Source organism: Aspergillus foveolatus (genome assembly GCF_047715535.1).
Source record: "Aspergillus foveolatus strain CBS 279.81 unplaced genomic scaffold BDW70scaffold_16, whole genome shotgun sequence".
Classification (NCBI taxonomy): Eukaryota; Fungi; Ascomycota; class Eurotiomycetes; order Eurotiales; family Aspergillaceae; genus Aspergillus; species Aspergillus foveolatus.
The window spans coordinates 199318-224173 of NW_027396080.1; the positions used below are offsets into that span (position 1 = coordinate 199318).

At 50.4% G+C, this 24856-nt stretch overlaps 9 protein-coding genes across 9 annotated transcripts; 3 read left to right on the forward strand and 6 right to left on the reverse strand.

Annotated features, from left to right (window-relative positions):
- Positions 1–736: 736 nt before the first annotated feature.
- BDW70DRAFT_158770 (uncharacterized protein) lies at positions 737–1063 on the reverse strand (the record flags this gene model as incomplete). Its single annotated transcript, XM_073740581.1, has 1 exon — positions 737–1063. One exon carries the CDS (start codon positions 1061–1063, stop codon positions 737–739), a length of 327 nt encoding a protein of 108 aa, XP_073597252.1.
- Positions 1064–2034: 971 nt separating this feature from the next.
- On the forward strand, positions 2035–3188 carry efm7 (putative nicotinamide N-methyltransferase Nnt1). Its single transcript, XM_073736377.1, has 3 exons — positions 2035–2321; positions 2375–2947; positions 2996–3188. Exons 1-3 carry the CDS (start codon positions 2178–2180, stop codon positions 3059–3061), a joined length of 783 nt encoding a protein of 260 aa, XP_073597253.1. The 5' UTR covers positions 2035–2177; the 3' UTR covers positions 3062–3188.
- A 191-nt stretch (positions 3189–3379) lies between these two features.
- Positions 3380–4822, forward strand: BDW70DRAFT_158772 (putative RNA polymerase II Elongator complex associated protein Kti12; the record flags this gene model as incomplete). Its single annotated transcript, XM_073740582.1, has 3 exons — positions 3380–3385; positions 3445–3792; positions 3857–4822. The coding sequence occupies 3 exons, from the start codon at positions 3380–3382 to the stop codon at positions 4820–4822; spliced, it is 1320 nt and encodes a 439-aa protein (XP_073597254.1).
- A 1127-nt stretch (positions 4823–5949) lies between these two features.
- On the reverse strand, positions 5950–7744 carry BDW70DRAFT_158773 (putative C2H2 finger domain protein; the record flags this gene model as incomplete). The annotated part of the gene is made up of 3 exons (XM_073740583.1): positions 5950–6583; positions 6633–6902; positions 6957–7744. 3 exons carry the CDS (start codon positions 7742–7744, stop codon positions 5950–5952), a joined length of 1692 nt encoding a protein of 563 aa, XP_073597255.1.
- Positions 7745–11065: 3321 nt separating this feature from the next.
- Positions 11066–12264, reverse strand: BDW70DRAFT_133778 (palmitoyl-protein thioesterase family protein). The gene has a single exon (XM_073736378.1). The coding sequence runs from the start codon at positions 12207–12209 to the stop codon at positions 11238–11240; it is 972 nt and encodes a 323-aa protein (XP_073597256.1). The 5' UTR covers positions 12210–12264; the 3' UTR covers positions 11066–11237.
- A 344-nt stretch (positions 12265–12608) lies between these two features.
- BDW70DRAFT_166906 (uncharacterized protein) lies at positions 12609–16765 on the reverse strand. Its single transcript, XM_073742118.1, has 2 exons — positions 16159–16765; positions 12609–16068 (listed from the first exon to the last, which is right to left on the reverse strand). Exons 1-2 carry the CDS (start codon positions 16377–16379, stop codon positions 12822–12824), a joined length of 3468 nt encoding a protein of 1155 aa, XP_073597257.1. The 5' UTR covers positions 16380–16765; the 3' UTR covers positions 12609–12821.
- A 133-nt stretch (positions 16766–16898) lies between these two features.
- On the reverse strand, positions 16899–18195 carry BDW70DRAFT_133781 (mediator of RNA polymerase II transcription subunit 31). The gene has a single exon (XM_073736379.1). The coding sequence runs from the start codon at positions 18088–18090 to the stop codon at positions 17614–17616; it is 477 nt and encodes a 158-aa protein (XP_073597258.1). The 5' UTR covers positions 18091–18195; the 3' UTR covers positions 16899–17613.
- Positions 18196–18309: 114 nt separating this feature from the next.
- BDW70DRAFT_133782 (uncharacterized protein) lies at positions 18310–20247 on the reverse strand. The gene has a single exon (XM_073736380.1). The coding sequence runs from the start codon at positions 20101–20103 to the stop codon at positions 18415–18417; it is 1689 nt and encodes a 562-aa protein (XP_073597259.1). The 5' UTR covers positions 20104–20247; the 3' UTR covers positions 18310–18414.
- Positions 20248–22128: 1881 nt separating this feature from the next.
- On the forward strand, positions 22129–24622 carry BDW70DRAFT_133786 (alkaline phosphatase). The gene is made up of 3 exons (XM_073736381.1): positions 22129–22558; positions 22615–22817; positions 22874–24622. The coding sequence occupies exons 1-3, from the start codon at positions 22446–22448 to the stop codon at positions 24544–24546; spliced, it is 1989 nt and encodes a 662-aa protein (XP_073597260.1). The 5' UTR covers positions 22129–22445; the 3' UTR covers positions 24547–24622.
- Positions 24623–24856: the final 234 nt, after the last annotated feature.

Sequence of the window (24856 nt, forward strand, 5' to 3'; positions counted from 1 at the left end):
AGTATATGAAGACAATACCAGTCTACCCAGATGGTTCTGAATATAAAATAATGTCTCATCCACCGGAGCGGAGTCGAAAGTCGCCAGATACCAGTCGAGACGGACGGGTTCCATTCTTTCTCTCCCCGGTTTCTCCCTCTCGATATCGATTGATCTACCTTAGCCTACCCTATCCTATGGCACCTCATACGCACGTTCCGATACGTCGACCGATTACAAGGCAAGGATTGCTTCAAAGAATGAATCGAAATATAATAGAATAGAATTATAGGACCTCAAATATGTATGTGTATTAGATCGGTTTATAGTGGTTCCTTTCGTGTATTCGCGCGCCTTATATTCCCTGCTCGTGTCTAGGTTGCTTCTCTAAACACCCTGTAAACTAGATATCTGTGACTTGCCCGAAATAAATGATGACGCCGGAAACAACGCGATAGACTGGTAAAATAAAATGCTAATAGGTATAATAAGACGTTTCTATCGTAAAAACTCCAAAACTCCCTCCCCATGGGCTGGGAAGATCGAGGTGGAGGCGGAGAGGAAGACACAACTGTCCAGCCAGTCAGCCAGTCAGCCAGTCAGCCAGCCCAACCCCGCCCCGCATTGTAAGGACATGGACGGTGTTGCTGTAGGTGCACTCTGTACAACTCCGCAGAGATTCGTTATATCGACCCCCTCATGAAAGGAAAGCTGCTCGTTAACTGGATCATTGTTGGTTCTTCGATAAGGCGAGGGCTTATAATGAAACTCCCTCGAGGTCTCTGGTCACGATGGCTATCTGCGCCCGTTTCGCAGCCTCAGCGACTAAACTAAAGTCTCGCAGGAAGGGTGCTGTCGCAGTAGGACCGCCATTACCATGTATTTGATGCGGATATTGCGCCGGGTGTGATGTCTGCGTGTCCTGATGGACTGGAACTTGTTGCGGTTGCTGGCTGGTCGCCGGTTGGGACTGGCTCTGAGCTTGCATTTGCATTTGGATTGCCGCGGGCGTGCTCAGGGTGTTCGAGGTCGAGGGCTGGGGGTTTGAGGAAAACGTGAGGGTTGCACCCGCTGGGTTGTTCATGGTGTTGATGCGGAGGTTGGGATGCGAAGACTGAGGCGGGGGTTCCTTGTGTTGAAACTGATCGTAGGCCAGGACCTCGGCGGAGTACGTTTGTACGCTGTAAGCTAGGCTGATGACGTGAGTGCGGAGAGGAAGAGAGAGTTGTGGAGGATGATTTGGACGCTGAGGGTGAAGTTCAAATAAGGCGTCGGATACAGAGCAGCGAAGGAAGAGAAAAGTGAGGGTGGGTTGATGGTTGATCAGAGACTCGATGGGCTCCACGTGGGGCGCACGTCGGGTATACCGCGGTATGACGTTCGGCACTCTGGCCAGTTTTCGCCGAGTCCAGTGGTCAATGTGATAATGATGATAAGATGAGGAGCTACTATGGAGTTCAGCCTTTTGTGCGTACCCCGAACCAGACAGTACTTTGGATAGGGTGATTTGCCGCGGCGTTGATGCAAGATTAGGGGTTTGGCTCGTGAGACGGTGAGATTCTAAGCGCTGCACTGATCGACGACTTCTGATTTTTCCTCCAATCCGAAGACGGCCCAGGGTTCGTGCTCAGCTGCAGTTGATCGAAGAGCGGTTCAAGAGCTCGGAACCTTGCGCAATTTTGGGGCTTGACGTTACCATTCAAACAACCGCGTTGAACTGCCGGATAAATTCCGGTGATTCGGAGCCCATTCGACCGGCGCTATCTGCCTTAACCCAATTACCCAAGTGTTCACTGCGGCTTCTTCACCTGCGGCGCTTTATACCATGCAATCCCACTCTCGCGACCTGGTACTAAGCTTCCTGAATCTTCTCGAGCCTTGAGTGAACAAATATCTATCTCCCTTTTATCCGGAACATGGATAAGGACAAGCGGATTGTCAATCTGACTCCGTGCTTCCTTAGGAACGGACAAATCTCGGCGCTGTCTCCGAGTCGGATCTGGGGAAAAACCACGTGATATCATGTGCCTGCAGACGGACACCAAGCCCGATCTGTACGTGATGAACGAGGGGCAGCCCCACCACGAGGAGAATTCAGCTGATTTTCGCGATTCGTGGTTGATACATATCGAATTCATTTGCATCAGTCACTTGGTATATCAAATTGTTGTCTGCTGATAAAGACAATATCAGACACAATGGCAGACGACTTCGATACAGGGGACATGTTTAAGGACCCTGAGGGCTTCTACCCGCCTGAGAAAGAACCTACTTTTGCAGAGCACAGGATGCTCTCAGGCCAGGTAGTCCGCGTGCGCCTGGTTGGCAGTCATCCTCTATATGTAGCTATTCCCAAATTGACTCATGGGTTTTGGGCACTAACATCTCTATGGAGGGAAACATGCTCTGGAATGCCGGCCGCATAAGTTCAGAATATATCGAGACGCATGCCCCCACACTCATCGCCGGAAAGGACGTCCTCGAAATTGGCGCCGCCGCGGGAGTGCCCAGCATTGTCAGCGCAATTATGGGCGCCCGGACCACTGTGATGACCGACTACCCTGATCCGGATCTCGTCGATAATATGCGCCAGAACGCCGATGCCTCTGCGTCGATGATACCTACCGACCCGCCGTCGTCGCTTCACGTCACAGGTTACAAATGGGGCAGTGATGTTGAGCCGCTCAAGGCGTATTTACCTGAGGAGTTGAGGGCTGAAGGGTTTGATGTGCTCATCATGGCGGACGTCGTGTACAGCCATCGCGAACACGGGAATTTGGTAAAAACGATGCAGGCGACACTGAAGCGACAAAAGGACGCTGTTGCACTGGTCATTTTCACGCCGTATGAGCCATGGCTGCTGCCGCAGACCGAGAGGTTCTTTCCGCTCGCTGAGCAAGGTGGATTCACGGTGACGAAGGTGTTTGAGAAGTTGACGGAGAAGGTCTTGTTTGAGAATGATCCTGGGGTATGTGCCTATTGACTATTGAAGGAGCATATTGCTAACAGGCTGAAGGATGAGAGATTGCGAAGAACAGTCTTTGGTTACGAGCTTCGATGGAAGGATGATGAATTACGATAGACATGATACCTTATAGATATGCTTGGCTGGATAGACATCGTCAATTATGTAAATATTCCCTCCCGCCTGCTTGACCATTTCGAGTGTCATTGAATATGTCACGGATAAACCACGTGCACAGATTATGCATCAGACAGATAAAAGGGATGATAAAGGGATGACCTTATAATATTCAAATCTGCGCAGTTCAGTTTGTCAAAGTCCAAAGAGCCTGTATGAAAAACTAGGAAGGCGGTCAACACCAAAATTCCGCCATCCCCGCTCAAAAATTACAGCAAATTATCCCAAAACCCCCATCCATAATATTCATCAGCAATCATGCCAGTACGTCGCAACCCGATAAGATCCACACTCATCACTACTAACAAAGCGCCATTACTCAGCTCATAATCCTAACCGGCTACCCCTGCTCAGGCCTCACCTACCGCGCCCAACAACTAGCAACGCGCCTTGAAGAAACTCAATCCCAACTAGTCGCCAACGGCATAATCCCCCCTTCGAAATCGAAATACAAGATCCACATTGTCTCGACGCACGATAATGTCAACTATCCGCGGACGGTATACGACACCGCGCGCCCAGAGAAGGAAGCGCGCGGCGTTGCATATACAAAGGCTAAACGCATGCTGGGAAGAGATAGTTTTGTGATTCTAGATGGAATGAACTATATCAAGGGGTACCGATACCAGCTTTGGTGTGAGGCAAAGGCGTTGGGCACAACGTGCTGTGTTGTATGCTCGCACATTTCCCAATTTCGATATGAGATTGGTCAAAGTGCTGATGGTTTCTTGCTAGGTCCACGTTGGAACGCCGATTGATCAATGTATCGCGATCAACGAAGCGCGACTGCGGAAAAAGAACGCCTCTCAACCGGACTCCGCGAAAGAGAACAAGGACGAGAACCCAACGCCAGCCACTAACCCTTCGTCCTCACCCGACTCCACCTCCTCTTCCACAGAAAGCAAAGATGAAAGCGACCCCTACCCCCCGGACCTCCTCAACAACCTCATCTACCGCTACGAAGAACCTTCCATGAACAGTCGTTGGGACAAGCCCCTCTTCACAGTCCCCTACACCGACGCTGAGCCACCGATCGCCGAAATCTGGACCGCACTGACCGGCATCCCGCACCCAGAAACACAAGAGAAAGGAAACACAATATCAGAACTCGCAGCCTCCCTAACTTCAACAACTATCTCCCCTTCCTCCGCCGCCAGTACAACAACGACAACCCCAGGGGCGTCACGAGGCGGACTTTCCAGTAGACCGCGCGTCGCGATAAAGCCGCACCAGGCCACCGTCGCCCCCGCAACAGCGGACTCCTCAGCCCTCTACAATATGGAAAAGCGCACGTCAGCAATCATTCAAGCAATCCGTTCCTTTACGCTCGCCAACCCCTCCGCAAAAGCTGCCCTCGCCTCTTCGAAACAACAGCAACAGGCCTCCGCCCTCGACGACGAAGACTTCACCCGCCAAGAAGAAGGAATTCGCATCCCCGTTCCAGACTCCTCAACGCCGGTCTTCATACCGGCACACATCGCCTCGGGCAGCGTAACCGATGATCTCGCCGCTGCGGGCGGGATCCTTGCACTCCCCCGGTTACAGAGGTTACGCAGGCAGTGGATTTCGCTGAATCGCGCGTACATTGCGGGGCCACACGCGGCGGTCAAGGGAGGAGGTGGGTTAAGAGAGGGGGAGATAGGGGATGCGTTTGTGAGGTTTCTGAATGCGGATTTCGCCGATGAGGTTGAGGAGCGGTAGGAAGCCCGTTCAGCAGTTCATTACCTGTCGGATTTGTTTGGTGAAATTAGGCTGTTAGAATAGGTTGTTTATCTTTTGTCTAGAATTACTGCATACAGCGAAGCATCAAACTTTGGAAAGCGTTTAGAACACGTTTTTACTAGAAGAGAGTGAAGTTATCCAAACATGTATTTTACGAAACCATCACTATATAGATAACCCGAAAGTAGACAGGGCATGCCCATCGTCAAGAGCACAGAAAGCTGACGAGGAGCAGATCAACTGCACTCCGACTGCATCCCACAAAGAGTATCGGAAGTATTTTCACAAAAACCAATCCAAAACAATGAGAAAATAACAACACATAAAGTCTAACTCGCATATAGAAGCTATAAAATCCCGAAATGAGTTCCTTCCATTCCGTCCTGTTTGTTTTTTGTCTGTCGGTCGCTGAAGCGCTGCGTTGTCTGTCGCTGTATACAAATCTCAATCGAATCGAATCGAATCAACCTTTTTTTTGCGATGGTTCTTTTTTTGTCTTTCCCAATGGTTTCTCGGTGGGAGGAGAAAATCAAAAAGAGAAAAAGCAAGTAATAGGCAAAATCCACCAGAACTATAAAGCAGAATAGAAAGTAATATAAAAATCAAGCGTTCGCAAAACTGGCGATGGCGCAAAGGTAAGAAAACTAGAAGCAAAGATAAAGGCATTCTCGGAGATAATGATGAAAGAATAAGAGATAGCGCGAGGGCGCTAGAGTCCCGCACCGGAACTCGACTTCAACCTGCATTGAGGTTGGTTTTTGCCTGCCTGGATAGCCAGGACAAGACCAGCCCGTCCTGTCCAAACGGGTCCTACCGCGATTGAACATGGTGCGCTTCTTACCAGACCTGAGTCGTGGTCGATCCCTTGGAAATAGACACAGGTGCAATGCAAATTATTCCTGGCAGTCTGATAATAATTCGTTGTAGGCCGTTTCATTCAGCATTCATATAGGGAGGCGCAGTGCCCCCGTAGCTGGGATTTGAAACGCCTCTAAGCTCCATGGAATATGCCAAGCAGTCCTGATCTAAAGGGCATCCTTGTAAAGGAGAAAACAAAATGGCAGCAAATGCAAAAATCATCTTGCTCTGCTCATGGCCATGCTGATTCAAGCGGGAATTCCATTGGCGATTTGGGCAACGGCCTGGCTGGCTTGGGCCTGGCGGTATGTAATTCCAAGGGTAATGAGTTCTTGGAGACTTGCGTTGACCTTGTCATGCATGGCGGAATCCTGGGGTGTGATGTTGTTGAGCTGCTCAAGGAGGCGCCGGTGGCAATTATAGTAGTTTCGTTCAGCGGCCTGGATGTTCTGGCCGTTGTGGACGGATGTCTGCTGGACGGCAGTCTTCAATGGGTTTGTCTGGGACTGTGTGGAGCGGGTGCGCTTCATGGTTTGAGCGCCGCTAACGCCAGGGACTCTGCGCTTGCGTCCAGTGGATTCCTTCTTCTTGGGCTGGGTGGTGGGGGAAGCATCCGGAGAGCTAGGGCGCTCAGACGAGGCGTAGTCGTGGACCCGCCTCATGTGGTCAAAGAGGTTCCAGCGACGGGGGAAACCATATCCAGGGATGGAACGGTCGCATCCTTCAAAGAGACAAAGATGGGGATTGTCTCCGTGGCCATGGAGACCGTGGGCTTCGCGCTCATGACGGAATAGGCATGCATTTGAGGAGAAGTGAAGCTGGGCATCCATGCAGCTGGGGACCCGGCAACGGTATGGCTTCAAGTGGGAATCCAGGTATTTGCTGTTGATGTTAGTTTAGATTCAGATATGCCGGGCCATGTTTGACTCACTGGTAAGCACACTTCTGGGTAGTGGGAGGGTGGTTGCACGGCTTGTCTCCAGTGGCAAATGGGCAGTAATATTTTGAATCGGAGTGCGGTGGCAGAGAGTAGAATGGGTGGTCACGCGGGTTGCGCGATTCACTACCATCCTTGGACCTTGATCCGAGTGGCTCCTTGACGGGAAGAGGTGGGAAAAACTCGGCATCCTGTTTAACCTGTGGTCGGGTCGGGGACACCTGCAGTGCTGGCCTGCGTGCACCTTTCGAAGGGCGAATTGTCCTGCTGCAGGTCAGAATTTAGCTTGGACGATCTAGGCTGCCGAGTGTAACTAACCTGTTGGGGTCCTGTTCATTGAGAGGCGGTGTCAATGGGAAAATAGGGTCTCCTAGATTTATCCCTTGGGTTCCAACTGGGGTCGTCGTGATGTCTTTCAACATGGCATCCTCATGCGACATAAAAGCAGGGTATCCAGACTGAGAGCAGGAAGAGGTAACGGCGAGATCATTGCTCGCTTCCGTCAGTGGAGGGGAAACAGGCATGTTAAAAACATTGCCAGAGAATTGTTCCATGGATCCCTGGTTATATCGGCCGTCCGAGACAATAGGGTTCCAGTTGTCTCCGGCAGGAGAGCCGTGATCAGGAGTGCATGATGGATGAGTTCCATTCTGGCCGTTGACATCATTCTCAAAGGCAGAAAAATCAAACAGGGAATTGTAAGGGTTAAAGTCCTGCTTTGAGAAATCCATTTCGGCCTGTTCGCCAACGTCAGGCAGACCATGAAATTCGGAACCGGCCGAGTACATGATGTCGCTGGCGCCTACCCCCGAGTGGAGCAGGGCATGTTGTGATAATGAAAAAGAAAGCATCTGGACTGCTGGAGAGTCGGGTTTGCTTGACGCAATGGAGTTGCTGTCAAGGGATTCCACGTCATTCATCGACCACGGCTTGTCGCTTTGGGCAGTACTTGAACACAAGGAGAAGCTATCCTGGCTCAAAAGTTCATCATCCTGGGATCTTGAGGCCAAATGTCCTTGGATATGCCTTGATTGTGAGTGGTCCATATGAAGCATTGTTTGGGATAGAGAAAGGTGCTCTGAGTCGGTCTTGGCGGCTGAGGCCATTGTGAGTATGTAATCCAGTGTGCTGGGAGAAATGCAGTGACTAGAATGAATGCCGAGTCAGTAAATCTACAACAAAAGCTCAAAACGACAGAAAGAACAAAAAATCATGCGTCCGAGGGAGCGCCCAGGGTCCATATCAGGATTCCTAGCCGATTATTAGTTTCAACTTCCGCAGGGCAGAGGCGCAAGAACACGAACCATTTGGTTGAAGCCACAAAAACGATCCTCAGGTCGCCAGTTTGTTAGGTCATCAGGTCGCCTAAGTCGCCAAGGATTGCACCACTGGTCCATATGGGGCGAAGTCATCCGGGATCCTGGTCGAATCGGCGAGGGTAAAAAGAAACAGAAACGGCCTGCGTTCTGTTATCGAATCCTGGGTCATATGTCGACTTCGTTCCTGGGAGCTGAGGTCATTCCAAGGCTGAGACTGTTTCCATGCAGCCGGATATTCACGGATTACGGTTTAGACTGGGTCAACGGAAAGTGCAACAACATTAGATGCACGCTGAATAGTCCTTCTGTCGAGATTGGTCAAGGATACCATGGCAATCAGAGAAGTTTGAAATCCAGGGAAATGAGAAATCTGGGTCATATTCTGTACTTTTTTCAAGGTCCATGTGTGGCTCCAACTCCGGCCGGAGTTCAGTTCAGTCCAGGTAGTCACATCAGGTCATCAAGTCACAGATCAGGCAACCAGCGGTTCATTTAAGGCAATGTCCAAATCCTCCACTTCAGGCTTTGAGTGGGAGGTGGTTAAATCCAGAGGGTAGAAAGATAGTCCCAGTTGTCGAAGCGAGTGTGCCAACATAAAACAACACTCGTAGTGTCCAGTCTCGCAGCGGCCGCCGCAGACATATGGTCATGGCCATCATTGTCATCAAGATTCTGGGTAACCGCGATGCGGCACCGAAGATCCAGGTAGAGGCAAAAGGAGATGTTCAAGAGATCCAGGGAATTGTTGCTATGTATGGTCGACGAGGGTCCTTAGGGTGATCCATCGGAGTGGCGCGCATGTTGCAATGAAAAAAACACAAAACAATGGGAGTAAGAAACGATCGAGGGAACTACCTGTTATGTGTCGAACTGCTCAGACAAGAAGCCTGGGAGTAGATAAAAATGAAAGAAACAGAAACAAAATCCTATCCAGGGCACGGATTGAAATCCAATGGGAAAATATCCGAGGCTTTAATTGTGTCCAAGATATCCACGGGCGAGACTGCCGAGAAAACAAGACGGTCCTTCAGAGCAGAGCAAGTGGAAGATTTGACTGTGACAAATCTGTGTGGGAGAGAGTATATATATATAAAGGTGCGAGAAGAGGAGGGTATCAAGTGGTATCAATGAATCAAGTCCTTGGAAGTCGAAGGTAAGGTGAAAATGGTCGATCAGGTCCTGCTTAAGAAGGGAGTTGAGGTGAAAAGGAAAAGTCGAGAGTGAGGGGGGTTGGGCAGCCTTATAGTAGCGACGAGCACATAAGAAGACAGAGGGACACGCACAGCGGCAGAGCGAGCATTAGCAACCAGGGAAGTGGAGGCAGCCTCACTCTCATTGTCCTTTTTCACCCCAATCAGCACTCTCCAGCGGGCTTGACGTGGCCCTGAGAGCGAGAATGACTGGTTCAGAGGGAACGGCACGTCCCGATTCGGTTTCCTTGGTCGAGAGGCGGTGAAGCGGTCATGCCCCTATTGACTACTATTGGCGAGTGGCCCCGACCGGATGATGCAGTCTCACGGCGAAATGAGGCTAGCTTGAAACTATGGGAAGCGGACGGATCAACCCTGAGCCAGTCAGCAGTACAACTAGCAGTACTCCCGGCCCCGCCTGCCCTGTGATACCCTTCATCCTTTGGTTGAAAGGCCATCCACGTCAACGCGCGGAACTGCAGGAGCGCAGGCTGAAATCTCACGGTCAAGATGTCACCGTGTCAGAGCAGACCCCGCGCTGCAAGTCCATCACGCATCAAACCGGGGGTTGCAAAGGCGAGCAAAAAGTACGTTGCCGAAGGTGATGATGCATCGATTTTATCGTTTCTGATTAACTTACGAGAATGCTGAAGAGAGAAGCACGGACAGATTGGGCAGCAATGCATCCTAAGCACCACTAATTTGGAAAATTTCGGAGATTTCGACTCAGGAACCAAGATGATATTCTTCATTTTCTACCAGTGACAACTATCTGAGAGACCTAGACTTGTATTCATTCGTCAGCTCATAGGACAAGCATCAAGCAGGGTCAAAATAAAGACGAAAGAGCAGTATCAGAAATAAATGGTGATGGTACTGTTGTCGTTCATGAATTTTCAGGTGAACTATGCTTTTTGGGTATGGTGCTCATCATAATAGGAATGGATCTAAGAAGCTCCGCTAAAAAGGAGAATCAAGATTGCTTACCTTGAGTAAAATGAGGTGAGTAATGGAGGAAAACCAGAGAGGCTGTCCAGTGTTGGCTAGCTGGCTTCATCTTTTATCCATCAGCCTTTCTGGGTAAATCATGCAACCCGGGCGCCTAAAACAGGACCAATTGCTGATCGGAACGCTTCAGCCTCGAGGAATTGTCCTCATGAGTTGGCTGCAGCCTTCAGCTGGCGTTTGAGTCGACATCTCACCAGAATTGACAGAGAAGAAGGTTGTTTGGCGTCAAAAAGCGGATTTTGTGGACGAAAATGTGGAAGCGAGTCACGTGAATAAGCTTAGTCACAGAATATAACCCGATGCAGCCTCAAATGTGGCTCGTACTCGGCAGCCTTTCAGTCAACAAGCAGGACGCTCAGTTCAGCCAGCAGCTGGTATCTTGGGGCTCAAATCATCATTTCTGTAGGGAAAAAAAGAAAGAAAAAAAGAAAAAAAGAGCCGGTAGATGAATTGAACAGCCTGCCTGATGAGAAACTAACGCCTAAGACATGCATCGGAATAGGACAAGTTGTCCATATACCGTCACAGGAGACGGTCGATTCTTTCTGTGCTTTTCAAGCTGAGTTTGTGCCGTTCTGGTTCTGCGGCATCGAGATACAGCTATCTGGATGTCTCTCAGTTGTCGAATCGCTTGGTGCAACTAGCCGAACTGTGAATAAATTGATCGTGGTGCTGGAAAACAGACAGAACATCCCTGAACCGCTGGCTGCGGTCACTGAGGCCAGAGCCTGTCTTCAACGACGATCCAAGAGAAGATCTCCCAAGCTTCAAGACACTCTCCGTACCTAGTGAGCGTGTTCTCACTACTGATCCTGAGGTTCGAGCCAAATGAATCCTACCCAGCAGCATCAACTGCGAGGAATTGGCGCTGGGATGGCTGTTTAGTATATCACGACGTCTTGTTGACTTGCCACATCATTAAGATCAACAGTGAATCAATGCCTTTGTTCTATACTGAGTTGCTAAATTATAGTAAACCTCATCGTTCTATCGCTGATAGTATACAGAAAGTCCTCATCTGTTCAAGTATGCAGAAAATGAGTTTTCATCAAGACCACAACTGAAGCACTATATTTCTGTATCTAGTGCCCCTCCTGGTCCACAAGGTGAAACTGCGCAGGCGGAAGATCGACCTCCACGGGCCCAAAATACTTCTCAAACACCTCGACCAAGTCCTCCTCAGCCAACTGCATATGTTCCCCCGACAGCGTCTTGAAATCCAATGCTCCCTTCTCGTCCAACACTCTCAACCCCAGCCAATCCTCCTTGTAGATGTCCCTCTCCCGCAAGGGCGTCACCTCCCCCGTAGTCGTGTTCACCTCGGCAAACCAGGAGCTCTCCTTTGGATGCACAATAGTATCATCCTCAAACATGAACATGGCAAAGCGATTCAAGGTGCTCAAGTTCTTCTTGTAAGTCGCATTCTTCTGCACCCGCTCGTTATTCACATCCGCCAGGAAATTGCTGTTCGCCAAGTACTCGCCTAGCTCTGCAGGATCTCGGAAGTACTGCGCCGGGACGAAGCGCGACTGCACAAGATTCGACCACCGTCCGACACGCAGCAGGGCTTCGGCTCCCCGGCAGACAAAGTCGCCCCAGCTGCACGCCTGGAACTCAAAGATCCCATTATGCTGACTGCCAAAGGTGACGAGGTTCCGGACTGGAGGGCTATTGCATCGCTCGACGTATGCGCGTAGAAATTGTCCGCCCTGTGAGAAGCCTAAAGCGTTGATTGCGGGCGCAGTGGAGAGAATTGGTTCGGCGGCAAGCTGGGAGCAGACGGTAGATAGTTGCTCCGTGACGTTCCCTAAAAACGTGGCTTGACGATCGCTAGAGGCAGAGTCCCCAATATGGATTATGTGCACATATGTTCCTGGGTTGGTTGATTCTGCGAGCGATGCAACTTGTCTAAGGCCTGAGCGGGTGTAGTCGTCGCCAAGCCCGTGCCAGATCACAAGCGGGAGAGGAGTGAGTTCGGAGGAGGCTGGGGAGGCAGGAAGGGCGGCAGTGAGTAAAGGCAAGGCGACGACAGAGGTATAAGCTAGGAGTCTCATATTGGAAGTTGGTGAGACGAAGTGTAGAATGTAGCAAGAGATGTGAGGAAGTGAGAGAGCCTAAGAGGTTGGGTTAGATATGGAGACCAAGTGCGGAGAAGCTCCCGAGTCCTCCCCACATGTGATCTGACACCACAGTGAATCACGGAAGTATACACTAACCAAGTTTTTAAGGTCCAGAATCATTACTCCGAGAGCATCAATAGTGCTACACAAGAGCTTGGGTTCTAATCACGCGAAGCTCAACAGCACAATTTCCTTTAATAAATCCATGTACGCAGACCAGACTGGAACATATCCTTAATTAACACCACTGACCATGAAGATTATAATCAAGCTAAAAAAAGTTATATATACGTACAAACTATAAATTTCCGTACAATGTACCATGACAAAGAACTCATATAACAGGGATATAGTATAAAAGGAAATCTAGAGGGGTGCAATGTGCAGAAGGTATGGATACCGAGCCTCCCAACAGGCAAGGACAGAGAAATAGATAGAATATGTGCAAGAGTCCCAAACAAAAGAACATGATGTGGTTGAAGTAGAGCCGTTAAAGGCTGCAGTTGGAAGGAATGAAAGGTAAGACAGAAGGTAAAGACAGGTCGACTAGTAAGGTGGGCGGCCAATGCCACCGGTCACACTACGTCGGCCACTGTAGTTGGAAGCAACTCTCGGTTGAAGAGTAGAAGCTGGTTCTGATGATGATAAAACTCCTTCTAAGAGTTTCTGCACGTCGCGTCGCTGGGAAGTTTCTTCTACTTCCTGCAAGCCGTACGAGTGAGCTCCTGTGGATTTACCGTTGATCGCTACCTCAGGAACTTCGATGTCGTTTACTAACCCGGCACCAGTCCGAGATTTCTGCCTATGCAGAGTCTTGCCATCCGCAGGGGCTGCGATGCCGGACTTTCCGTTGATCAAGCTTTGTATGCGTGATGAAGCAGTTGAAGGGCGGTCAGGTGTAGACAGCGAACGCTGAGAGTCGTTGGGAAACCCGCCCGGGATAGATATGCCATGCGGAATTGGTGGGACTGGGGGTATGGAGGAGGACGAAGCCCGAAACGCGGTTTGCGGGTATCCGTAGTTACCCCCATTGCTCAGAGGTCTCGGTGTTTCCATACCATCGCCATCAAGCGGCTCTTGTCCATCTCTCGTGGGCGGTCGGATTGACCCACCGTCCCCTTCGAATTCAGAATTGGAGAACCCGCTAACCATACTCTCACTACTAGAAGAGATGATGCTGCCGTTAGAGGCATCTAGTCGGGCCCGTAATGGGCTTAGTCGGCGGTCCCTATCGGGGGCCTGGACAGAGAGAACACGCCTCAGCTCGTTCACGCGAACAGGAGAGTCTCTGCTTGAGCTATGATTTGGTGTCACCGTTTTGTCTGGCATACTCATGCGACGAGAAGCCTGGAGACCCGCTGTGGCAACATGGGCTGTAGAAGGTGAGTTTGTTGAGATGGAACTGCCGGTACCATTGGCGTGCGCATGGCCGCGCACAGGTAAGGTCCCTGTCCTCGACCCGTTGAGAGAGAGAGCTTCAGCCTTCTCTCGCTCAGCAGCTTCCAGGGCGATCTGTTTGGACCAGGGGGACAGCATTTGCTCTCTAACTACTGGTGGAAGAAGGTCGCTTGGTTGTTGGTTCGCGGGTGGTAGATATCCTCCTATTACCGGCTTCCCCAAATTGCGCCCCGGAGAGGTTGGCGGATCATGAGCAGGCACGGTACGGTTGTAGGACTCCTCGATCCTACGGACAAACTCCTCAACGCCATCTTTAAACAGAGTCATTTTATCCGTCTCCCTAGGATTATGGCTGAGAGCATGTCGATCATCTTTGATGATACTTTCGAGACTCTCCAAAGAGAATCCAATGCTATCCAGCCAAATGTTTCGGGCTTTGCGTTTCTCAATTTCGGTGTAGATCTCCTGTCCGACCCTATGGGTGTCCAGGCCGAAAGTCTTGGACAATACCCATAGGTATGAATGCACCAGGCTGCCAATATTAACTTTAGCTGCAGGCGCACTTGAACTTTCTAAGGTGGTCATGTCATCTTGTAGCTTCAGGATCATTGGCAGTCCAAACCTAGCCGCATTTATGCCGAGGTTCTCAACGAGGCTGGCCAAAAGTAAATGGAGTATCCTAATCTCCTTCTCTTGTGTTGAACTCTGCAGAGCAACGTCATAGATTGTTAAATGCAGTAAACGGAGGAAGTTAGACTGAGCCACAACCAGGGCCTTTTCCCTATGATGAGTTCCTGTTGCTCGTTTAGCAGCCCTCTCAGAAGTATCGGAGAAATCACGCCTCGCTGATATTATAGCAGTTGTGGTAGATCGATCCTTCAACTTTAGGTCGTTTTTGTTCGTCTCCAAATTCAGCCAGTATAGGAGTGCATCAACGTATGCATATCGGACCTCCTTCTGCGGATCTTGGAGGAGCCAGTGAGTTCCTTCCCAGACGTGGATTCCAACAGGGTTTCGCGATTCAACACCAGCTGATGTCATAGGCCGTTGAGAATTAGCCACTAGTAGGATGTTTTTGATAGCCCTGAGAGCACAGACTTTCGCGCTGGTTGAGAAAAAAAAGGCTGGGTTCGCTTCCGATAAAAGCCCGTCTATCTGTTCAGGCATTACTGGTGAAACTTGATCTTGGTCATGCGGTTTGATTCGAGTTAAGACTGCCCTGAGCATATCAACAACTTGATCCCCGTAGTAGATATGCGTAGTAAGATCACCGATGCACTTTTGGAGGAGTACAAGCAGGTCCTTCTTCTTCTGAGATAGGTTCGTGCCGTCATCGTGGCCTGGCTTCTCGCTGGAGTCAGGCTGTTCATCTGTCCCTTTCGCAGATGCTGGTGATACCAACATTGCCATATAGCGCATCAACCCCAGCAGAACATCGATCACGCTTAGTCCGATCATATTCACTGAGGATTTCAAAAGGTAATCAATGATATATATGACGGTGAATGCTTCGTCAAGAGTGTCTTCCTTCGGTGGGATCTCGAACAGAACTTCCATGGCAGCACTTGAGATAATGAAACGTGCCTGAACTGGACACCATTTGGCTACGACTTCAATCAGTGACGTAGCCCAGTTGTTCTTATCAGTATCCAGTGACAAGTATGTGTTATTTGACTGTCCTTTTCGCAAAATGAAATCGAGCACGAGTCTGGTAGTGAGGCGAATCTGACCACGGCTGCTACCGTTGACAATGACCTGATCTAGACAGCGAAGAGCAAGCAGCCTCATATCTAACTCAGCTTTCCTGTCAACATCCGCAATGTTCTGGGCAGCCAATGCCGGATCCCCTTCCGCAGTGTCAACGGTTTGGACAGTAACAGCGCTATACCTCCGTCGAGCCGCAGGGTCCGGCACATTCCGCTCCGCTTCTTGGAGTTTGTGCTCAAGGGACTCAATAAACGCATTTTTCCCATTGTACAAATTTTCCATAATGACGGGGAGTATTATTCGCAGCAAATCACCGCCGTCTGCTGCCAAGCCAGCTTCAGAGCTGACTACTCCCTTAATAGCTCGCAGTCCTGCATTCTTCCACCGTATCGTCTGCGGAAGGCTAGGGGTCTTCGACTGAGATTGCTGTTCTTCATGAGCAAAGCCAGCGTATATCTGTATAACATCCCGGTATTGATTCGCAAAATCCTGCTCAGCGGATAGTGCAGCCATGTCCTGGTGTCGGCAGAAGGTCTCAAACGTCGCAATCGAATCCTCTACCATAGAGATATCGCGAGACCGAAGTACGGTTTCGATGATGGTCAAGACAGACCGCGCGAATATTGGTAGATCGCGGGGAACTTTTTCGATGAGCGCGCTGAGTATTTGAAGTGTGACTTGGACATTTCTAATGAAGAAAGTCCGAGTCAGCGAAATTCAGCAGTCAAAGAATAACAACAAGTAGCCATCTCCTGATTTATGGCCTCCCTTAACTCACCCGATTTTACGGCGCCAGACATCTCGGGCGGCTCTCTTCTCTAGGAAAGCGCTGACCTTGGGTAGCTTGCTGCGGCGCGTGCTCACGTAGTAAAGAAGGTATGAGAGTTCGCTGGAATTCGGCTTGACCTCTTGAACTCCTTTTTGATATTGAGGGTAACACTTGAGTACCAGTATCTGGTGCTTTGGCCGGCATGTCTGGCGTACAGTTTCCATCGGCATGTTGAAATGGCGTCCGTAACGATTTCTCCAGCGATAACGGTGCCGGTTCCACGATAACTGATTCCAAATGGATCAAATATTGAAGTCCAGAGATAGCCAGGAGTAACGAATGAGCTGGAGAGGGCGATTTTCGATAAGGTCGTAGTTAAACCATCGGGGCTTCAGGAGAGCTTGATGTCACTTCGCAGCTGTGATGAGCGGAGATTGGTGAGATTGCTTGGCGAGAGGAGTTCGCAGTCGAGGCGGATACTGCGGGATCTTCAAGGAGAGAGAAGGTCCATCTGCAGCGAAAACCCAAGTGCGGTCAATCTGCACGTAGGGCAATGCTATTGAGAGACGACAACCTGTCGTTTGGGAGATGAGGGAGGCCCGATGGGGGACAGCCAAAATTAACGTGGTTGGGTCGGGGAGTCGGCAGTTTCACCCTGTCCGCGGACCAACGTGACGATCAAGTCTCCTAAAAGGCCGTCTAATCTGAAGGACTGTCCAGCAGTCTTTTTTGAAGGATATATGCTATTACTTTCGGGTTCTATGCATACTCTTATTTATGCTATTAAGCATTGTGGATTGATGTACCGCCCCGCCGGCCCTGGTTCCTTCTGTTTGATCGGTGTTACCAAAGACCATCCAAATAACGTATTTCTGATCGAAACCCACAGCATCTTTCCCGATTCCCACTTCTTTCGTTTGCCTAACACTCATGCTTTAGCCGTCAACTAGTGCGTTTGCCAATATGTTTTCAAGGGCAAGGATGGAATGTACGGCTATATGCCTCCGCGTCCCATGCTCCCCCGCACTATTTCTTCTTGATTGGGAAACAAGCACAGGTGCGCACCTCGGAGGCTTGGAGCTCTAATACTTTGGCGATTGCTGGGAACTTGATGGGCGTGCTCGTACGCGGGCGACTGGGCGTCCGAAATCCTCAAAGATTACCGGCGCCGTCGACGATCACAGGAGGGATACCTCGGTCACACATGATGCACCAAAAGCCCGAGCGGAGTGTCAGTGCACGAAATCGTCTTTGCGACAAGCACCACATATTCACAACATGCGGAGTACATGGTTCAAGCCTAAGAAGATCATGCTCGACCGACACTTTCTCGGAACTATAGATCTCTTCCACTTGCCGGGAGTCCATCCGATCTCCGGCCACACAGGTCCAGCAGCTCCGAATGGCTATAGAGCGAGAGCACGGATTTGGTTAAGCCCGGCCATGACGAGTGCAATCAGGTAATCAGGCCTTTCCATGTTGATTCTCAACATTTCCTTTGTCCCCTTTGTTTTGCTCCGCATTCTGTTCCCCCGCTTCCGTGGCGCTCTGCTCGCCGTTGAGGTCCACGCCCGCCAACCTTTCAATCACCTGCGGACGGATGATATCATGACGAAAATTCTCCTCTTGTAGAAGCCGTAGCGCGCGGAGGGTCGCACCGGGATGTGTCAAAAATTGCGAATATTCGGGCGTCTTCCAGTAGGAGTAGAGATAGGCGAGGTACGCTGCAAAGGCCTCGGCGTCCGGGTCTGAGTTGTCGTCATTGACTTCGTTCTCGTTACCAGATTTAGAAATTCCTAGCAGGCTTGGATAATTCACTGCAAGATGAGACAGGTAGTACGGGTTTGCGAGAGAGGATACGAATTCAAGCTCGAGTGTAAATCGAGGATTGGTGAGAGTCGCCGGTGGTGGCTGCGCTTGGTCGTTTTGTGGTTGAGCCATGAGGAAGTTGGGGAGAGTTATTCTTTATCAAAAGCGAGAAGGATTGGCGTGAGCTAGCGAAGGTCTTTGAACTTCTTCAAGTTGCTGAACATAGGTTGTTGTTGCGGGGGAAGAGTGAAGCTGCAGTGAAGAGCAACACTAGCTCGCCAAGACCGAATATGCCCAAATTGGCCGAAGGTCCCAACTCGGCATTCTGCTCCGCAACCACATACCACATATCACATATATGCATTTCATGGAACCTCCCAGGTGGAGCCGATGTATACTGTTCATTCTTTTTTTATTCCTGGAATGACATAATTTTATACTCTCAAACATCTCATATCAATTTTGGGATTCCGCCCCGAACTCCTGGACTATCCACGCACACCATTCGTCAAATGCAGTCCTCCATTCAGCTAACCGAGAAGCCTTCAGACCATTTCCTTTACCATCGATTCCCTGGAGCCACTCAGACTCTGTCTCGTCCTCAAAGGCTGCCCATCGAATACTATCCTCCGCCATCGTTGCAAGTCCTGCAAGCCCTGTGTTCTCGAAGGCAGCTGTAACCTGGTAGAAGTCATGGCTCAGTCCATTCTTCCCGTGCCCAAGGACGGCCGGGTCGTCGTTGTTCAGCGAAACAGCCACACCGCGCGCCTGTAATGCAGGCATCGGGTGCATCAGTATATTTGAAGTTAGGCGGAGTACTTCATGAGATATCGGGCACATCTCGATAAGGATCTTCTTGTCCTTGACGAGGTCGATAAGGAGGGGGTGTTTGTATAGCGAAAAGGCGTGCCCAATTCTCCGGGAGTTCAGCAAAATGGCGTCCACCAGATTGCTGTCGGTATCATTGCCATCGCCTAGGCACTCACCGGCGTGGAAGAAGAAGGGTATTTGGAGCTGTTCATCGGCGCATTGTTGTCGAAACCATTTGCAGAGGGGGAGAAGATCAACCAGTGAACGGCCTGCATCTTCCTGTCCGACGAAGTCAAAGCCCGTGATGACAGATGGGTATACCTTCTTAGAATTCAAGCAATGAATCATGGACTTTTTGATTAGATCATCAGGGAAACTTCGTATGGCCGTCCAGATAATCCTTGCGCCCCAGAAACTCCTGCCTGTCGGAGAAGATATATAGGCATTCACTTCTTCTTGGAAGCATTGCAAGAAGTACAAGAAATCGGGCTCGGCCTCGTTCGAACCTTCTCGGTAGAAAGGGTTGGGAGCTAGACGCAACTCAACATATTTGATGCCGTCGTCGTGAAGCTGCTGTAAGAGCCTCGGTATACACCGTCGAAAGATCGGCTCCGTAAAGAACAACCCACCGATGGCAAGAAAGCATGAGCGAAATTTATCCCACACATCATCAATGCCATGATGATGCTCCAAAGCCTCTTCTTCATTGATAGTCATCCTCGAGACAGCCCACGCTTTAAAGGCTTCCACACCCCCAGGATACGTCTTAGCAGCGGCAGCAACCGGTACCAGTCGATCCGGAGTATATTCCGCCTGCCAGATACTGACCTCAGACTCACTCCCATTCTGCGCATTTGTACCAGACCCAAGTCTGGGCCGGTACGAGAACTGAAACGGCTCCGACCACTTCCCTGCAGACCCCGTTCTCGGGCACAGCGGCACTGGACTCGAGATATAATACCCAGGCAATTCAATCGCCTGCTCAATCATCCAGTCGATATCAATCATAGCTTCCATGTGAGCATGCAGCAGGCAACCCTTCGGCATGGCACTAACAATCTTCCACAGCTTAGTCTTCTGCATCCGGTCCCTGGACAGCGTAAAGGACATTCCGGGGAATGTGACATCCTTTATATCGCGCTTCCCATTGCTCGTAGTCGTAGGACTCCAGATCGACTTCAGTTCCTTCTTGCGGATGTCTGCAAGGACTTTCGCGGCTTTTCTCGCGACCGGCGACATGCTCTGCTTGAAGGCGTAATCATGTCTGCTCGCCTTTTCCTGCTCGAGTAATGCACTCCGTTTGGAGAGGTGGTTTTCGATAGTACCTTGTGCCATGATTAAATCGCCTTTGCTAATATATTGATGATGCCGTGTTGCTTCCAAAATCCGTAGTTAAGAGGCCCGCGCAATATCGTACCTGACTGCAACGAAAACTGAATTTTCTGCCAAGACGATAGTAGGAACGGATTGCAACGTCGGAAAGGTTCACACAGCTCTAGACTTCCTTAAGCGATAAGCAATGGCGCGATATATATAGGAATTTGAGGGGATTATCGCTTATCAATCGACCCCGCCAGGATCCAAGGAGTCATCCGGCCTTGCGATTTTGGCCCCAAACTGCTTTTTCTGGAGTTCGGAGCTTGCCGGGGTCAGATCTGACTCGGAGATTAACTTTGAATTGAGACTGGGACAAAAGGCATATAGATAAAAGTCCCCTTGATCTAAGACTAGTATTTTGGTTCATTGGTCAGTCTAGGTTCGATAATGCATAAACGGGTTCGTGGCTGTTACGTAGTAGGGTTACCGAAAACTGATACACTTCCATTTTATATTGGACCGCGATAGCTATCCGCCTACACATTTTGATATTGGGCCAAGTAATCTATTCACCGGGCGATAGATTGCTACAGACGGTTTTTTAAGAAAATTAATGATCCTCTAGAACCAAGGGTTCTCCCAAGGTTCAACTATCTTTCTCACTCGAATTTGTTTCTTTACTAGAGTTTGCCTACGGTATGGCGATGGAAGGCCGACTATTCTAAGTGAATCCACGAATGGCCTATCGCGAACCAGAGACACAACACAGAGGCTCAAGCAAGTTGATTCAGTACGCACTGCAAATAGCGAACTATGATTCTGACGGAGTAGTTGCAATAGCACACAACACTGTCGGAGCTGGTACACACTGACTCGGCCCTATCTAGAGGTATCTTTGGGCTCAAAGTACGGCGATTATGTCATCAAAGACAGACCCATGTTGGCGAGTTCAGTCCTTGCCATATATGCAAGAATTCGCTGTTCCCAAGGTGACACTGCAGAGCAATTTGAGGACACAACGCTGTCGAGGACCTTGGGGAGATCGACAGGGGCTAAATAAGCTTGTTCAACAAGCTTTCGATCCGGCGAACAAGTACTTCAATGCAGACGTTGTCGTTTTGTCTTAGGGCCAGGGATAGCAATAATTGGGCCGAGTATATGGCATTAGCTCTTCCTCAAGAATGAGGGCAGGCCAAAGTGAACACCACATCAACATTCGGAAGATCAACAGGGGTGGGTGGGGGCTCTGCAGCTGTTCATGCAGAAGCCTTCTAGAAAAATACTGCAAAAGACAAGGAACAGGAACGCATGCCTTAGTATCCGATTGAGCCTGCCGATCCTTGATTCATGATTGCTCGGCGGGTGAATTGGGACATCTGCTGCCCTTCGAGTGAATTGGACAGAGCTCAGAAATGTGAATGCAGACTAGCGTTCGTGTTGCTTAGTAGTTGCCTGTGAGAAGGGTGTCCGTTCACCTGGATACTATGTCAAGATAGGAGAGCATGCCGACTGCAACTGTAGCTCTGCAAGTCAACTCCTCCGTCGCTTGGTATCAGCTAAATCAAATGCGCTAATCAAATCTGCGATAGCCGTCAACAAATATCCCTCACATTCAACGCACTGCCACCGACTTCAGACAGCCAAATCATGGACAGTAAAGGATGATGCATCCATAAGGCGAGCCCCAAGTGGATATAACATCTTCCCATAGGACCGACTTCATTTCCAGGATCCTGTTATTCCTGGGCTGGGCAGAGCATGGTGAATCAAGCCATCCAGATTGGTGGAGTGTACCTTGAGCTGCATCGCCTGATGTGAGATTCCATCAGATATTGGAGGTTGAGTATTGTGCCGAAGGATTCTTGGTCCAACCTTCCATGCGTCGACTCCACTCGTGGCAGATTGCCCCGAGTCATTCTCCAAACGCGTTGGAGAGAAGTACGAGGAACAAATGCAGGGAGTGGCAGCACGTGTAGGGAATACCTGCGCAGGGATACTTGGCGCCAAGCAGCCCGCCGGAGCGTGACCCAATCCAAGCTTCATGGCAACCTTTAGCTACCGCACGTGGATGTCGTCTTCCCTTTTCATTCGTGTTGCCTGACCAAACCTCACAATGCGTCGCAATGCCAAGTCCTACTAGACAGGGTCCGGAGATGTGTTTGTCACTGCTTGCGCCTGCAGGTGAATTATGGGAATTTCCTCTCCAGGAGACAGCCCGCAGCTGCCATGCGAGCGCAATCTGTCGGACTCGCCCGCCTCTTGGTTCGGTCGGTCATAATAAATAGAGGAGACCGTTCCCCTTCTTGAGAGCTGTACCACCACTGCCGGTCTAAATCTGTTGACAGAGCTTCACGATCAGCATGAAGCCTACCTCTTTTGCCGGTGTGGCATTATTTGCTTCTGGCGCTTTCGGCCAGCACTTTCAGCGTCTCGGAGGCTGCCCTTCCCTGGGTTGTGTCTTCCCTCCCGACCAGTGAGCTCTTCCTGCATGATTCGCAATTGCGACAACATTGACAATTGAACTTTTAGGGCCGATTTCCTCCCGGGGCAACACTTTGATATTCGTCTGGAGGTTCACTCTCCTGTCAACGGATCTGAGGCACGCGATGGTGTTCCCGACACCAACTTCAAGTTCACCATTGGGAAGAAGGGTCAAGAAGGTGTCCCAGTAACCGAGTTCTTCGACATCGAGGATACTGAACTTGAGAACTGGCAGTTCAGCTGGTACGAAGGTACGGACACGCTTCCTGAACAGCCTGTTGCTGTTTCAGATACTGATTGACTGCAGATCTGTTTGCTCAGGATGCTGAGACGCCCTCTGTTGTCAACGTCACCTCGAAGGCCTACAGAAACCTCGCCTTATACGAACCGGGCGAGTATGAGGCTATCCTGACTTACTATGGCAAGGAACAGACCGTTGCGAACTGGCTCGTTCGTGATATCCCGAAGAAGCGCCGCGCTAAGAACGTTGTCCTCTTTGTTGGCGATGGTATGACCACCAACATGATCACTGCTGCTCGCCTAATTGCGCACAAGAGCATAAACGGCAAATACCAGACCAAGCTGCAAATAGACAAGTTCCCTGTTCTCGGTCACCAGATGACCCATTCCATGGACTCTTTCATCACCGACTCTGCCAACTCCGCCGCTGCTTTGTACGGCGGCCACAAGACCACCGTCAATTGTCTCGGCGTCTATGCGGACTCGTCCGAGGACCCCTTCGATGATCCCAAATTCGAGCTTCTTCCTGAGATCTTCCGTCGCCAGCATAACGGTGGTATTGGCATTGTCTCGACTGCTTTCCTTGCTGATGCCACCCCTGGTGCTATGACGTCCCACACTCGTCTCCGTGGTGAATACGACCACGTCATCAGCACCTTCCTCGAGGGTATTACCAACCACACCTGGACTGAGTTCGATGGCCCCGACGTTCTCTTCGGTGCTGGTGCTGAGAACTTCCTCACCAGCGAGGATGCCCCTCGTGACTACTACAAGTTATTCACCGAAAAGGGCTACAGCCTGAGTCTGAACAAGACTTCGCTTGAAGCTGCGTCCAACGAGGACAGGGCTCTTGGAGTTTTCTCTCTCTCTAACTTGCCCACTTGGCTTGACCGCAACGTCTACCAGGATAATCTCAAGGAGCTGGCCAATCATCCCGATGGCTCGGGACGTGATGCGGAGGATCTTCCTGGACTCAAGGATATGACCGTCAAGGCTATCGACATTCTGGACACCCGTCACAGCAAAGAGGGCTGGTTCTTGATGGCTGAAGCCGCCAGCATTGACAAGCAGATGCACAGTCTTGATTACGACCGCTCCCTTGGTGAGCTCCTTGAGCTTGACGACACAGTCCGCGCTACCATCGAGAGGCTTGACAAGCTCGGTATTCTTGAAGACACTCTCGTCCTTGTCACCGCTGACCACGGCCATGGGTTTGATGTCACTGGTGCCGTCGACACTGTCTACCTTGAGCAACAGGAGGATGACCGTGATAAGCGCCGGGCGATCGGCGTCTACCAGAATTCCGGCCTTTCGCAGTACACTGTTGGTGGTTCTAATGCTCTTCGATACTCAGAAGGCGTTCACTTCCCGGCCCGCTGGGATCCCCGCTACGCTATCCACGCAGGCACCGTCGCTTTCCCCGACCACCGCGAGAACTACAAGGTGCACAAGGACGGCCCTCGCACTCCCGCGGAGGAGGGCGGTGACGGCACTGTTTACGCCAGCTACAAGGACGCCGTCAGCGGCTTCCTGATTAACGGAACGCTTGCTCTCGATGCCGACCAGGGCGTTCACTCCTTGACCGACGTCCCCGTTTATGCTCGTGGCCCTTGCCAGGAGCTCTTCGGCGGTACAATCAACTCTATCGACATCTTCTTCAACATCGCCGAATGCCTGGGCCTGGCTGAGACCAAGGGTGGAAGGAGCAACGGCGCTGGGGGTCACCGCAATTCCAAGTAATAGCGACTGGTTTCATGACTAGGATTGTTGTTAATTTCTAGCTTCATTTACCGCATTACTTCTGGCAGACTGTCGGAACTGTACATTATCTTCAATATACATATTAGTAACAATCAAATGTTCATATTGTCTCACCTCGCTTTCCTTTTCGAACAGCCATCGGATAACAAATGTTTCGGACAACTGCATGCTCAGACCAGCGAAGTAACACCCTAGGCTATCAGTAAAAAGGACGTAACGTAAGCGCCTTGTTGCACCTTCGTAGCTAGCCAAGAAAGATACTCGATCATAACACAACCCGCCCGCAACC